General features: G+C 36.1%; 2 protein-coding genes across 2 annotated transcripts in view; one reads left to right on the forward strand and one right to left on the reverse strand.

Annotated features, from left to right (window-relative positions):
- Window positions 1–713: 713 nt before the first annotated feature.
- Window positions 714–1,477, forward strand: LOC134841474 (microsomal glutathione S-transferase 1-like; the record flags this gene model as incomplete). Its single annotated transcript, XM_063857484.1, is given in 1 exon segment — window positions 714–1,477. A coding segment is annotated over 1 exon segment (265 nt), but the record flags the coding sequence as incomplete, so codon positions are not given.
- A 2,671-nt stretch (window positions 1,478–4,148) lies between these two features.
- Window positions 4,149–16,044, reverse strand: part of LOC134842396 (uncharacterized) — a 73,637-nt gene continuing 61,741 nt past the window's right edge. Inside the window, exons 2-7 of the mRNA XM_063858712.1 lie at window positions 15,801–15,959; window positions 13,322–13,490; window positions 12,666–12,904; window positions 11,091–11,241; window positions 6,394–6,599; window positions 4,149–4,732 (exon numbers count right to left, since the gene is read on the reverse strand). Of these exons, the coding sequence (XP_063714782.1) occupies window positions 4,542–4,732; window positions 6,394–6,599; window positions 11,091–11,241; window positions 12,666–12,904; window positions 13,322–13,490; window positions 15,801–15,828 (984 nt within the window). The 5' untranslated portion in view covers window positions 15,829–15,959 and the 3' untranslated portion in view covers window positions 4,149–4,541. The remainder of the gene's footprint in view (window positions 4,733–6,393; window positions 6,600–11,090; window positions 11,242–12,665; window positions 12,905–13,321; window positions 13,491–15,800; window positions 15,960–16,044) is intronic.

Genomic DNA, 16,044 nt, shown 5'->3' on the forward strand with positions numbered 1-16,044 from the left:
TAGGGGTACCATAATATCCTACCCCTCCATAGTTAAAGAGATCCCACAAACTTACTTGAAAAGCATTGTTTTCTTATTTGGGATTTCCCTTTCTCTACCCCCACACACACTTACTCCTATCATTCTTCCTTCCCCTCCGCCCAATTACAACCTCCCCCTACCTGACATCCACGAGACACATTTACCCGACCATGCTCCACCCGGCGAACAAAAAAAATAAACTATCAAAGGCCCGCAAACTGAGGGCCCGCAACCGACATTATAATGACAATGCAGGGAGCGGATCTAAGATTTTCTCGAGGGGGGGAAAAGAGACAAATGTTTGAAAAAAACAGGCCAAAGAGCAGTTTTTGGGATTTTTGAAAAAATTTGATTAAAAAATTTTCTTTTTCAGCGCTGCTCCCCTTTAAAATTAGTATACATTGAAAAATTTTAGAGTTTGTCGGCCGAAAATGGATATCATAAAAAATAAAGCTTTTGTTGTTAATTAATTCAATGAGAGTAAAATATTAGCCAATCAAATCTAATAATAATGTTCAGAATTTTGTTTGCTAACAGGCTGCAAATTTTTGAGGCACTTTTTTTGTCCAAAATGCGTCTCAATTTAGTGAAGAGTTTTCTGATTTAATTAAAATAAAACCGTATGTATTTAGTTTTTTCGGCTTTGCGGCTCCGTGGGTACGCACCACCCCATTATAATATTGTAATATTTTCAGGACTCATCGAAATGACCTTGAAAACATTCCGATTTTCCTGGCGGCAGCCTACATCTACGGAATGCACTGCAACCCCTCGGTCAGCACTTTCGCGTGGCACATGCGCATATTCACAGTATGTCGAATAGCCCACACAATCATCACAGTGTCTGCTGTGAGACAGCCATACAGGTCCATACTATGGACAGTGGCCTGGACTGTGTGCCTCTCCGTGTGTGCCCAGATTATCCAGTTTTCATACGATAGTATGGGCCAGCTTTGAAGCGCGAGAACTGCTATCTACTCGCCGATAAATTTCTGAATCTTGTTAATTATTACCCCCTTGTTTTTTTTCAAAAAGGGGATGGGGGTAATTCGTTACAAATTACAAAATTCGTATATGCTTGACCGTTGAAATCTTTTATAATACGGTGGTAATTCCTTGCCGCCCGTACCAAGGGCGGATTTAATGGGGGGGGGGGGGTGTGGTAGGGCTGACGCCCTCTTTTCAGGGATTCGACCTCCTCGCCAACCAAAGGGTACCCCACTGGTATTATTTTATGAAATCTATTTTTTTATCCACTTTTTTGCATTTTGTTTTTATAAAGATTCTATACAGATTATAAGATTATATTCAGTTTTACTCTATCAAACAATCGAGTAAACTGAAAATAAATCATAACGTATATGGTATGCAATTGACTTTGTGTGTTGATGTTTGACTTAGAAACAAATTATGAACATAGCTAATGATTAAATTTTCAACAACAATAAAGAATTGTTCTGAGTTGAGTTTTTCAAATATATGTTTTCTGTCTAGCAAAATTGAGCCGAAGTTTATGAAAAATCGACAAGGGAAAAGCGCAAGAAATTTTACCAGTAGCGATACCAATATGCGGATGGAATGCTTTCTGTCTCAAGGATTTGAGCCCTTAGCAACTACAGGGTTCCTTTTTTCTTTCTTTTTTACATCCATATTTAGTTGAACCAAAATGTAAATTTGAGGTGGGAGAGCGAGCCGAAAAAATTAGGCCTAGAACTTTGAAAATGATAATGAACTTAGAAGAAATTTGGCCTAATTTTTTTCTTTTCATTACCGCGAGAATCCTTATATTTGCAAAATTCTCTCTGAAAAAATTTTCCTGAAACTCAATAGTTTGTGGTTAAAACTCTCCTAGAGTGGCTCGCTGCTCTTTACTTGTTCTCTGGCTCTGACGAAGATTTTTTCGAGTACAAAATTTTGCTCAAGTTTTGAAACAAAAGGAAATCGACTAAAGGTAATTCCTTTTAAATCGATTTACACTATCGGGTCCCCCTTTGTATTATCTTGAGATATCCATTTTTGGTGACGGACCCTAAAAATTTTCTAAAGGCGCTGAAAAAAAAGAAATTTTTTGGTCAAAATTTTCCAAAAAGTGCCTAAAAACGCCTTTTTTGGCCTGTTTTTTTTTCTTCAAAATTTTGCCTGCTGCGCAGAAAATTTGGCTAAAACAAGGCCCTGCAGTGCATTGGGAGAGCTCGGAAAATCAATTTGGTCGACATAAAAAAAGGTGGACAAAATCCGTCCCCCCCCCCCCCCCCCCTCGAGAAAATCTTAAATCCGCCCCTAATTTTAATAAAGAATGTTAGCTTCAAAAAAAATCAATTCCAATCAAGTTTGTCAGTGCGGGTAGATACCCCAAGAGTGATAGTTCACAAGATCAAAATTTTGCAGAAACATTATAAATGCAGAAACTGTTTTGTAAAAATAAATTAATAAATTGCAGATAACTTTTAATAACTTCAGTTGTTGCCAACTTCAACATACGTTAAAGACTTTTTGCCAATGCAGCTCAGTTAAGATTGAAAGAGTTGCTTGTGGGATAACATTTGAAAAAGCAAAATTTTTCCACGATTGATTATTGTTCCATAACAGTCTCACGAAATCTTATATTGAGGTTTTTTATTAAGCTTCATTGAATATGGAATCACTGCAATTTATTGTTGCCTATATTCTACTAGCACAAGCAAATGAACAAGAAAAGCATTGAAAATTTATGTAAATTTATGTAGCAGAGGTGGATATAGTATTTCCAAAGTTTAAATGGAGATGTCGACCTTTTTTAGACAAAAAACCATTCATCCGGCCTTTTTAGGAACTATTCAATTTTTTTTCTAAATAAAAAAACTGTCGAACCTTTTTTATCGACAAAAAGGCGAAAAAAAAACAAATTTAGACAAAATTCTTACGCCGCAGAAGTATTTTTGAACAATTGGTGAGTCAAAAATGCCGTTTTTGGCCTTTTTCCAAGGCTAAGACCAAAAATGACACGCAAAAGGCTGTTTAAAAAATTTTCAAGGTTGGTCGGTCGAAAAATTAGTCCTAAAAAATAAACCAAGGCTGAGGATGAGAAGAATATCAAATTCCTGAATGTCGGTCTCCCTTAATCCGCCTCTGGCATGTAAATAGACAAAAAGGACAATAATAGCTGTATGAATTGAAATTATTAGACAATAAGCAAATAATAGATAATTTTCAGTTTTCATTTCAAAAATATCTTATATTCTCGCATAAACTTTATTGTCTATAAATAAAATTGAGGTTACTGTAGTTTCGAATGTGTTACAAAGTTTTTTTAGTTGCAGAGATTTGAGAGAAAGATTAAAGAAAGATATAATAAAAAAAGCACTACGCCGCTTTCATGGCAGAAGGATCGAATTAACGGAAACTTTGAACCAATCAGCATTCTTTAAATTGCCCAAAACGTCTGATTTTCACGCTTATTTTTTGATATCTTGAATGCTCAGTTTTGATTAATTAGCTCGATTAGTCTTCGAGCTGTGGGTCCTTCTGGTTTAGGGGTTTCCTCATATAAATCGAGTCAGGGCTCAATCTCCTATAATACATTTTTTTAAACCAAAATGTGGCGTACAAAATTTTAGCTATTTGGTCAAAAGATAAGAGCCTTGGCAGAGTTATAGCATTTATCAGCAAGGGAGAATCCTTCATGACAGAAATACTCAACGACGGAGAGTGAAAATGAGCCAATGAGATTTGGTTTTTCAAAAATCTCAAAGACGAAACGAATTCTCTATGAAAATATATAAATCCAGCAGATTATAATCAACGGGAGCCGATCACAAAATAAGCAGGTAGTGCATTTTGGCTGATACTGATACGTGTTGCGTGCCTCTAAGCCTTTAAGTCCTCAGCCACGAGCTGTTCATGAGACCGCCCGACGCCTGAAAACTTTATCACAAAGCGCGCACCGCCGAGCCACTAGGAGACCGACAGTAACAATTCACCTTGAGTTAGTTTTGCCTTATATTTTTGCCCAAAGATACAGAACAAACTACAAATTGTATTCGAGACAAGGAGATATATTCTCATGATGATGGGTAGACCGAATAGTAAAGAAAAAGCTTAAAGTATCAGAATCGTGTAAAATTGTATCAATCTCTTGTTCCCTGAAAAGAAAAAGCCGAAAATGGAAACATAATTAAAAGAATGTGAATGATTGATATTAGCCCGATTATAGTATCTGCTTATATCTTGTGATCAGCTCGTTTTGATTTTAGTCTCGCAGTTTTAGTAGTTTCGATGAGGTTTTTGAGCAAGCAGTTGATTGGCTAATTTTATCTTTTCAGCGTTCGACGCTATTAAGAGGTTTTAAATCCAGGAGATTTAAATCCATGGGATTTAATGCATCGTCATAGTGGATTCCCTCTAACTATCGATCTAGATGTGATTTAAAAATAAGAATGATAAATTTGATCACAATTTGAATTTAGTATGGCCGTTGAAGTGATTCTATATGGACCTTTTGTATGGGCCTTTTGTCGAGTAGCCTGACTTGATGTGTGGCGCTAATCGCGACTGCAGCAGAAGAATATCTTCTTGTTGACAGATGTGGCGTAGTTCCTGAAGACGACATTGAAAAGGAGGTACACGTAGTAGTTGGAGATGAAGTTCCCGTTGAATATCAACATGGACACTTCGAATAGGATGTCGTGCACTGGGCTCCCAATTGTGCTCTCCACGTAGAACGACTGCCACGCTGAAATGAAAGTTGAATTTTTTTCTTTTTTTTTTTCAGAATAAGTTTTTTCGAAAACGCTCAAAACGCTTACTTATTTTGTATGGCATATTTATGTATGCCTAGATCAGTTCATGAGTAATTAAAAACTCAAATTTTGGAAAAAAAATAATTTTGAAATGTTTGTCAAAATTAAAACTTTGATACTTTCTTTATATTGTTTGCATAAAACATAAAAAACACATTTCAGCCCGTTTCCAATGCATTATTACTGTACTTTTGTGCAACCAAGGTTTTTGTCACTTGTGTTTGATTACGAACACAAACCAAAAAATTTTGAGAAAGTAAAGTTCAATAAATCAATACTTTTTTGGTTTATGCAAAAATGCTAGTCATACAATTTCCATATACGAAAAATCACTGATCATAGTTTTTTCATGCAATTTTCTGTTCTTATGGAGTTGTATGAAAAGTGTATGACTAGCATTTTTCCATATAAGAAAATTGTATGATTAGCAATTTTGGTCAACCCTCATAACTTTACGAAAAATGATCACACGTGACAAATATTTTCAAATTTAAGCTCATGACAACAATACCTTTTGAATGATATAAAACAATTCTGCCAAAAATGGCTAGTTGGGAAGTCAAAATTTGTCTAAAAAACCCACCCCGAGCACAAATATTCCGTTACTTATGTTACGAAATCGGAACAAAAAACTAAAACAAAAATGAATAAAAGTATCCTATTAATACCACCAATTTTTTTGAATACTGTTTTTTGTATCACTTAATCGCTGAGAAGTAATTTAATTCAAATCGACGACAGTGGAAAAGCAAAAAATGGTCCTTTTAATTGATGCCGCTTGTTAAACTAAAAAAAATTCGCCAAGCACGGCGCCATAAATTTTTCTAAGCAAACAGTTAACTCAGCTAATTGTCGAATTTTCTTCTCGGTTTCGCTCCAAAACAAAACAGTTTTCATGCAAAATTGTCACAAATTTGCAAACAGAATTCAAAATTTTCAAATATCCTCAATTTTTGGCACTGTTGAACACATTTTCAGTTTCGGCACTGTTGAACGCTCTCATTTCATACGATAATGAGCGAAACTTTATAGGTTTCACAAACTTATGAAACCACTGAATATTTTGAGTATTAAAATAATCGAGCAAAGATCTAATTGTCGGTTTGAAAATGTTATTTTGATTTTTCAAAACTCCATAAAGTTAATTGTTCGGTTCTTAATAGTTAACTTCTATTCGTTTTTCAGGTGCAACTCCAGTTACTGTAAGTAAAAAAGGACTAAAAAACGAGTAAAAATTCGAAGAGAAAGTTTTAAAAATTTGATGACTGATTTTCACATGGTTTTTCTATTCTGTTTCACTTGGCGCCAATAAGTCAAGCAGATATCATCAGTAAAATTTGTAAAAAGATGTTCCAACATCAAGTGATTATTTGCGGCATTCTCGCGGCGCCTGTGTGCTGCTTTATCTCAAGCAGCTGTGGTCGCAACATTGTGCTTGCGCTACTTTAAAAACCGACCGTGCTGCCAGTGCACTCCGTTTTTTTCTGAAGGAATCTTGTGTTTTTTTTTGTTTTCCAAACTTTTATTCCACAGTGTTTGTTTCTAAAATCATATCTTGTTTCTGCCAGATAATGTTTATTGCGAAGCATCATACCCGACATAGCGGTGTAGGGAGTGATGAACACAATGAATCCGACGCTAATGATGAAGAGCGCGTAGGTGGCATTCTCAGTCGAAGACCTCTTCTTGTTCGCGCACCCCCCGCTGTTGGTTGCTGCGGTGTTGCGACGAAGTGCGCGGTGGGTGATGCTGGAGCTAAAATTGAAAGTTGGCTTCTGGCAGCCGCACAAACAGAAGGATCTAAAACGAACAATACAACTATCTACTATAAAGCTAGTGAACACGATAATCATGCACATCAAACTACGGATTATCTGAAGAATGCTATGCGGTTACACTTAACTATACGAACGCACACAAAAATTATGTTAAGTTTATCACAAAGTTAGCGGAGACAACCCTGTCAAATCTCGTCTACCTCTGGGTCTTCGGCCAACTTTTGATGATAACTTTTGATACTTTTATAATTATATTCAAATTTTCAACTCGGACTAGAATATTTCTGTAAATTTTTCTGAAAGTAAATTGGATATAGGTACCTAAGACATCAAGTTTTCTAAAAGATTTAGGTGAAACGAACGCTTCTTTTCATAAAACATTTATATATTTGTTCCGATTTTCGAAGAAAACGGAATATTTTTGCTCAGTGTGATTTTTTTTATTCAGTCAATTTTCGCCGATCGAAATAATAGTTTTCGACTAAACTTTTTTTATTTAAACTACTTGAGGGCGCTTGCTTTTTCTTGAATCTGAAATTGTGTTTCATGCAAACATTGAAAAAGGCGCTTGCTTTTTCTTGAATCTGAAATTGTGTTTCATGCAAACATTGAAAAAGGTGACATTTCTGTAGATTTTTGATTGATATATACATTTAATTCTACCCATTCAATTAACTTGCCGTTTGTTGCTGATTATAAAAAATAATTTAAAAATAAAAAAACAACAGAAAAAAATGATGCTAAAGTTTTCAAATTATGCCAACCAGGGCCGAGTTTTTCATTTCAAAACTTTGCTTCAGAATCAGCATGTTGAACAGTTATAATTTTTTAAATTCAATGAGCGCATATGATGAACCGGTTCTTTAAAAAGCTGTCCGAAAACTGTTGAAACCATGAACGATATTGGAGTGATTTTTGCGGAAAGTTCTATCAAAAACCACCAACTATTGTTAAAAAATGTTTAAAAATTGCTCGTTAAAAACCGCGAACACCGCCAATTTTAATTTTGAAAGTAATCTGCTAGAGAAACCGCGCAAGATTGTTTTGAAAACTGCTCAAAATTTGACAAAATTTTATCTCAAAAACGATACAAAAGAAGCCTCAGTAAAAGTGATTATTATTGTACATTGTACCAAACTTAAATGTTTTTTTTTTCTGTTTTGTTGGTGGCTACTCGACAAACAGACAGACAGAAAAACAGAAAAGCTACAAAAAATCAGAATTTTTTGAAATCAAAACGAGTTTCCAGCCGCTGAAGTGTTGTCTCTAAACTGAAGGTTTCAAAACTGAAATTAACAAAAAAAGGATTGTTAACATGTGCCAGCTACCGAGCGCCGATAGGGCTTTGTAAAGAGTTCTCAGACAGGGGCATTCCCATAAACGGCTCGTATCTCAAGAATTAAAAGCATGCAACTAGTATTAATCCAATTGCGTTAACTGTTCTTTTTGCAATCGGTTAATTTCGACTTTAAGCATTCATTTTTCATTTGTAGTAATTATTCATTTACTAGATTCATTTGTCATAATAATCTATCATAGTTTGATTGATGTTTCTGAATACCTAATTGAATTTGGCTATTTTGAAATTTCTAACTTTTTTTCGCGCCATTCCGTTTTCTTGTTTCATTTTTCCGTCGTATCTGTAATGTTCAAAGCGGCGCAGAGACAATTCAGCCACAGACAATTCAGCCAATTTAAAATACAGACAATTCAGTCAAAAAATTCAGACAATTCAGCCAACGACAATTCGGCTTATTTAGATTAAAGAGACTAGATAAAAGGAAAATTTAAAACTTTTCTTATTTGATTAGAGTCAGAAGGCTTTCAACACTTTAACAAAGAAATGTGAAACATCAAAAACAAATTTCAAAGATCAAAACAAACTTGCTATGCATAAAGCTTTGAGATATATGTACATTAAAGGAATAAAGTTTTAAATACTTCTGTATATGGTCTCGATTGTAGCTTTTTGCGTTTTGAACGAGTTTCTCATTGGCGAGTGAAAACTTGGGCCTCGGTTTTCTAATAATATCACCAGAAATCAGTCTCTCTACTTTTATATCGGCATTGTTTTGCTCATCTTTGAAACGTGTGATCAGCTTGGGGAGGGCTGGGTGCTTTGTGGACACGAATTTATTGAAGCTGCCATTCCATGCCTGCAATGCATTGTTCGTACGAGATTCACCGCTGAACACCCGATTGAAAATGTTCCAATCGGCGATGTCAAATTTTGGTTTGACGCGTCTATTGCCTCGACAGGCACCAATATAGGTGTCTTCAAAATAGTCCGATAGACTCTGAAATTCCTCTGAGGAATCTCTTTTCGGAGAGCCTCAAAAGCGAAAATAACGTCGTCAACGGGAATAATGCTAAGCAAATCATTTTTTTGACATTCAGTCGAAACTCATCAAGAAACAGAAATGAATTTCTGTATCAGGCTGTTTTTTCTTTATGGCGTTGCAAATAGCGGCTTCAAAATCAAGGACTACGTTTTTTCCAAATTGCTCTAAGCAGCCAAAAAGTTTTTCATATGTGTCTTGAGTCTTGTTGGGCAGCAGAGCATACACCAGGGGTATAACTGCGTTTTCGATTAGACCATGAATAGTATAAACTTGGTAAAAGACATCTGGAGCCACTGAAAACGTTCCATCGCAAGATTTAGAATGTTTCAGATACTAATCAATCAGTTGTTGAAGCCAGTTACTAATGAAAATTAATCAATGTTAATTGTGTAAATGGACAATCTAACTTCAAAAAGTAGGCGTTAAACGCGGTACTGGTTTCTGGTTGGACAATAGTTTAATCGCAATTTGTTTATTTTTTAAAGAAGTTTAAGTTTATAATTAGTTTCAGCCAACTACCCAAGTTACCTAATAGGCGGTTGCACCCTCCCCCGCCTTAGTATGATAAGAATATCAGCGTAACTGTGTGGCCAGTACGTGATAGGTGTGGTCAACCCTTTAACTGATATTATTTTTGACCGCCTGTAAAACTCCCAATCTTCCACGTAAATTGTGGTCAACGTGGTCAACTTTCACGTAAATTGGTTTACCTTCAATTATTTTTGCAGTTTTTTTGTTGAATTCGATTTTTGCTTAGTTACTATTCTCAAATTGGAAAAATAATGAGTTGCATAAAGTTTTTTTATGCTTGGGTACTTTTGTTTCTGTTAATTTCATTTGTTTTATGTGCATTTGAAAGGAATTAATTATAAGACGTTTTATGAAAGCTTTGATGTTTTGCCGCATGTGAAAAACTTTTGCGCGCACTTTTTAAAACTTTAAAACTGTCTGAATTGTCTTTGGCCGAATTGTCTCACTCATTTTGACTGAATTGTCTGAATTTGAAAGTGGCTGAATTGTCTGTGACCGAATTGTCTGAACACCGTTCAAAGCAGCTTTAGATCTATTTCAAAATCTTGCAGATTTTTTTTCAAGAAATAACAGCATTTTAAATGCTGTATTTTAGCTCGCAGTTTTAGTGCTCTAGTACGTTCTTAAAAACGTTCACGATTTTTTACTGACAAATCACGTGTTTCTAATTCACAAAATGTTGCGAAAAAGGACCACGAGAGCTACTTGAGATTACAATTTAAACTGATTGGTTGATTTCCGGCATTTTTCCACGCAAGGATCATAATTTTCAATACGGGCTATAAATACATGAAAAATACGAAAGCGACTATCTCGTGTTCGGAAAACTTGCTCTCGTGTCTTTACTTGAGCTGAAATTTTCTTGTGTTTTTCATGTGTTTCCGCTTGGAATACGAAACACGTGAGCAATGCTCATGTCAAAACTTCATAGCCTTCATATCTACTTCAATTCAAAATGTTTAGTTTTCGGCAATGCGCCATTACAAAACTTCGAAGCCTTCCAAGTCAATGCTCTATTACAAAACTTCCAATACCAGGCTATATGTTCGATTTGGAATGCTTCAAGAAGCTACGTAACTTAACATAACCTACAAGTTGATGGAAAAAAGTCGATGAACGCGGAAACAGAAAAAAAACGGACTTGTTTTTTTTTTTTTGAAAAAATTTCAACTTGTGAATTTTAAAGAAGAAAATATATCATCTTAAAGCTTTTTGAACTTTAAGAACTAATTGTTTGTCAGTTTTTTGATTTTTGAACAATAGGTAAAGTTTCTATTCCGCTGGAAAAATTTTATCGGCTTTGGAAATTATATGTCTGTCGATTTCATTTTTCGTGGCCTGTTGTTGTTCGATAAAGAATTTTGAGTTCCTTTAAAAAAAACAAAAATGAACTTTAAAGAAGCAAAACACGAGAAATCAAATTTGAACGTGAACACATTCTAAGGCTTTTATTGAAAAAAAAACTAACAACCATCACGACCTTTATAAGAATCTTCTCTACGTTCAGCGACTCCTAAATACTAAACTACCAAATAATAGATTAAATTGCGTTGCAGACATTGTCATAATGACGTAAGGAACTGGTCATATTGACCTTATTGGAAAATTTTAACCTTTTCTTAAATAAAGGCATCAGTTACCTGATTGTGGACATTGTGCTCTGTTTCTGTTTCGGAGTCGTCACGGATATCTTAGGTGAAGTGTATTTCCGTTTTTGTTGTGCCTGGATCGCTTCCGGCTCAATATTTAGTTCATCTTCATCCGGGCTCTTCAAACCCAGTATAATCGAACCTGTAAATATTTTCCAATTTCTCAATTCGGATCTACTTAGCAATCTCCACCCCTTTCAAGAAAAGGGGGAAAGGGGGGGGGGGGGAGATTGTTAAGTAGGTCAAAATGGTCGATTTTTCAACCAATCAGAATGCAGCAAAATTAGAATTCTCAATAGAAAGCTCAGTGATAATTTACTGTTTTTATTTATAGGGGTGGAGATTCTTAATTAGGTACCATGGGGGGGGGGGGGATTGTTAAGTAGATCCCTCAATTCTCTTACTTCTTTACTGGGATTAGACTCATGAAACATTATCGATAAACAATGAAATGAAAAACTGGTTGCTGTGCAAGTAGCACAGAAGGTTCCGGATACCGTTTTTTTTTCAAAAAAGTTTTCTCATAAGGTAGTAGAGCTAAGAGACTCTGTATAAGCTGGCTGAAAACAAGCTACCAATGACTTCTTTAATGAATAATGTAGCTATTTGCAGCACTACCTGAAAACGAATCACTATGATGAATTTTTCCAGAAAGCTAAACTTAGAAGTGGTTAAACACAACGCTGAGCTAACGTTTAAGATATTTAAGTTAAAGCATTTAGGGGGGGGGGGGGGGGGCGGAGGTGGATTTAAAAGCAGAGGCGGATTTAGGGGGGGGGGGCGGAGGCTGACAGACCCTAAAACTTTTCTAAAGGCGAATTTTTCTATTTATTAATTTTGAGGAGGAAGTGCTCACCAAAAAAAGGCAATTTTTTTTTGGTTAAAATGTTCTAAAAAGTGCACAAACACGCCTTTTTGGGCATTTTTTTTCAAAATAAAGGCGCAGAAAATTTGGCTAAAACGGGGACTTTTTAGTGCTTTGGGAGAACTCGGAAAATCAATTTAGTCCTAAAAAAAGGCCGACAAAATTTTAGATTTTTTTTAAAAATCCGCCCCTCCCTGGAGAAAATCCTAGGTCACCCTAAAATTTACTGGCTAAATATGCTGAAGTAATATTTCCGATCGCAAAGCGGTAACGGAATTTTGTATTTGGGTGCCTTTTAGTTTTTTTTGCTTTTACAGTAAAAATAAAAAAACTAAAAAGCACCCAAATACAAAGTTCCGTTACCCTTTCTCGATCGGAAAGTTTACTTCAGCACTTTTAGCCAGTAAATTTTATGGGCGGACTTAGGATTTTCTCCAAGGGGGGGGGGGAAGCGGATTTTTAAAAAAAATCTAAAATTTTGTCTGCCTTTTTTTAGGTTGACTAAATTGATTTTCCGAGTTCTCCCAAAGCACTAAAAAGGCCCCGTTTTAGCCAAACTTTCTGCGCCCCAGGCAAAATTTTGGAAAAAAAGGCCCAAAAAGGCGTGTTTATGCACTTTTTGGAAAATTTTGACCGAAAAAAATCCCCCCTCCCCCCCCCCCCCTAAATCCGCTACTACGGGGTAAACTGTAAAGTTCTACCTTTTTTGTATGTGGCCAAGAGGGGTAGGGAGGGTCGCGGCTTGTCTGCTCGGACATCATTATCTACTACTATAGCGTCCTCGTTAATGGTAACAGTTTCCATTGAAACTTTCTTCGTGATTGGCTTGATGTCATTTATACAGTTGTATGAAGACGCGTCTGTTTCGGATGTGATTGGCGCTTCCATCTTGACATGTCCGAGAATCGCAACCGGTTTTTCACTTCTCTTATCGTCGACTCTAAACAATCAAATAAGAGTATTTGCTCAACATATTACAGTATTATTTGTGGTACCTGATTTTGCGTGAAAAAAAAAGAAAAAATAAGAAAAAAAGAACTAAAATACACCCGAATACAAAGTTCCTCCCAATTTTCAATGGTCGGAACAAATAAATTTAACTAAAACCTAATCATTTTGGCGTCTGAATTCAACTTTTTACTGACTGGGTTCACCAAAATCTAAATCCCTGTTGAAAATCTAATTAACCAAAAAAGCGCTGATTAAGTTGCTAAAAGTGAACGATGTTCCCAATAATCATTTGGCATCAAGGATAATTTTCGATAATCTTACAAAACTTTTAGTTGCACCTTGAAAAGCTCTGGCAAGCTTTGAATAGCTTTGAATGCGAGTATTTAGAATTCTAGGCTGTTTGCACCTGGTGACATGATCCTGCGCGATGGTCGTCATCTGGACGATTGAGACCCGGTTGGATCCGTCCTGGTTGTTGCTGCTGTTGGTGTTGTTGTTCTGGTTTACATGCGAGATCGAACCACGTGATAGTGTCTGGCGCAAATTGGTGGATGAACTGGCTATTTTGTAGTACACTGCAACATTATTACACAAGAAATGAATTTTTGGTTGTTTGATGAAATTCAATTTATTCGCAACTGTGTAGAAAAAAAGTTCGGCGACAATTCGTTACAGGTGACGATTCATAAGAGACGACAATTCGTATCAAGGCATAAGCAGGTAAAATACGCTTGCTAGGCTCCGCTCCGCTGCGCTTACATTCGACATGAGAGGAGTAGTTCACGTAAATTAGTGTTTGCCGCTTAATCTAGTGTTGCGAATTGTCGCTTGTTGCGAAATGTTGCTTCACGGTAGAAAAATTGAATTAGCAACCAGGAGCTGAGTAAACAAACAGTTTTTTTGCCATGGTAGATGAATATACACAATGAATTTAAGTTAGTGTTTTTGCTGACTCGTTTTATAAATCTTTACGTACTATGATTTACTTTTTTTCGACTTTTTGAAGACTTTTTTAGCTCGACCAAAATCATTTACCGACCAATTTATTACAAAGACGCTAGCTTCGATTATTTGCCAAAAAATCTGCGCCATAGGAGAGGATGACTTTTTGAAAAAACAGTCAACAATGCCATTTTGGACAATTATTGGAAGTTTTTTGGAAAAGTTGATTTTTTGGAGCGTTCACCAAAAAGTTGATACGTTTTGGCACGAAAAGCGACATTAAAAAAATTCATGTCAGTCGTCTGAAAATAGATGTCGTAACTAAGTTCCAAAGAGAGGACCCTTTGGGCGGAGCGTATTATAATAATTAGGACGCTACTTATTGGCAAATATCATAGTATCAGGGGTTCAGGGGTAGATTTACGGTAAAAGGAGCAAAGGTGAGAACGCATTCACTTCAAGAAATTGACTCCTCCTCCCCCAAAAAAGATGCACAAGCTCCAATTTTGGATGACTCACTCTAGGTTTTGAAAAAAAATTGCATTGTGTGTCAAAATATACAAAGGAAAGTAGCGCACAAAAAATGTCAGCATGAAGTTTTCCTGAAAAAAAAAAACGCCAATGTGCTGCTGCAGAGATCTCTTAAATTTGTGCAGAAGGTGGTTTTAGGTTTTAGCATTAAGATAAAGGCTCTTTCTCAGTTTCCCTTTTTCGATTTTTTTCTGAAATTTGATATTTGAAAGTCTATTTAAAATGACGTTTCATGTTGTAAACTGCATTAAAACGTGTCAGCGTGAACAGGTGAACATTTTTTTCTACAACATTCTTACATTCAATATGAGAAGATTTTTTGAACAACTTTTTTTGTAATTTTAAGACGGGGTGGGAAAGTGGAAAAGAGCCAAAAAAAACTTAGCAAATTCTTTTTATGCTGTGTGACTACTTTTTACATTTTCAACAAATTTTGTGAAAACTTTTCATGTCCATGTCCGCTGCATTGCTCAAATAATTAATGTCAAGTTGTTGGCAATATTCTTTGTAGTAGTTAGAACATGGTTGAAAGATGCCCGAGGGAAAAAGAGCCCGGCCTGATGGCGGCTCTTTTGCCCGATGCCATCTTCAACTGTTCTAACCGTTGAAGAGTATGTTTTTGCTGTTTTTGAGGGAAAGATGCCAGCAAATTGTGAAAGAACGCGGAAAATTGTGAAAGAGCCCGGAAAAGTGCGCGAAACTACGCAAATGATTTGTTTTTTCAATCAAGCGGTCTAATATTTCATTTTTCATTAATGCCTTGTCGTGAAAGATTATGTGTGAAAGAGCAAAAACATATTCTGCTCGGTCAAAGAAACTGAACGAAGTAAATTAACCTTTAATTGTTTCTTTTGACAGTAGAATTCAATTTCAACCTGTAACTGTCTCCAATTATCTAGTAAATTTGAAAACTTTCTGTTTTTTTCTGACCGATGAAATTGCTCAACGTCAAATTTGGCCCACATCATGAAAAGACAATGATAATTGATAGATGGTGTGAGTTTGTGCTTGATGAGCATCAGGGGCAGATGTAGGAGTTTTTCGAGGGGGAGCGGATTTTCAAGTTTTTTTATTTCTTTTTAAAGTCGACCAGATTTTCCGAGCGCTCCCCGAACAATCAATATAACGACCTATTTTGACAAATTTTTCTGCGCTGCAGGCAATTTTTTTCAAATGCCGTTTATTGGCCACTTTTGAATATTTGTTGACCACAACATTGCGTTTCTTCGGCGCCTTTTCCATTTCAATATATCGGCGCCCAAGGCGCCTTTACAAAAATGTTAAGGCTGGAAAAATGTTCGTCGAACAGGATGTCAAATAACACCAAAATGGGACGCTTTGGTTGGCGATGAGGTCGAACCCCCACCTAAATACGCCCCTGATGAGCATATTGTTGTTATGTGTTGACTTGCCTATTCCCATGGTGAAAACGTCTAGCATGGTGAATGCGAGCCGGATGAAGAACCACACCAGCTGGTATGTGTCCAGACTAGTCTGGCTCTGCTGGATGAAGCAGAAGAAGTAGATGAGGTATGTGTCGAAAATTCCAGTCAGCAGGGACACCACGAATGCTGCAAAAAAGAACACTTCTTGTGCTATAAATGTCACCTGGTAACTGTAGTGAATAGAGTAATTAAATTTTTCAGATGGCAATAA

This window comes from Symsagittifera roscoffensis, chromosome 3 (assembly GCF_963678635.1).
Source record: "Symsagittifera roscoffensis chromosome 3, txSymRosc1.1, whole genome shotgun sequence".
Lineage (NCBI taxonomy): Eukaryota > Metazoa > Xenacoelomorpha > Acoela > Convolutidae > Symsagittifera > Symsagittifera roscoffensis.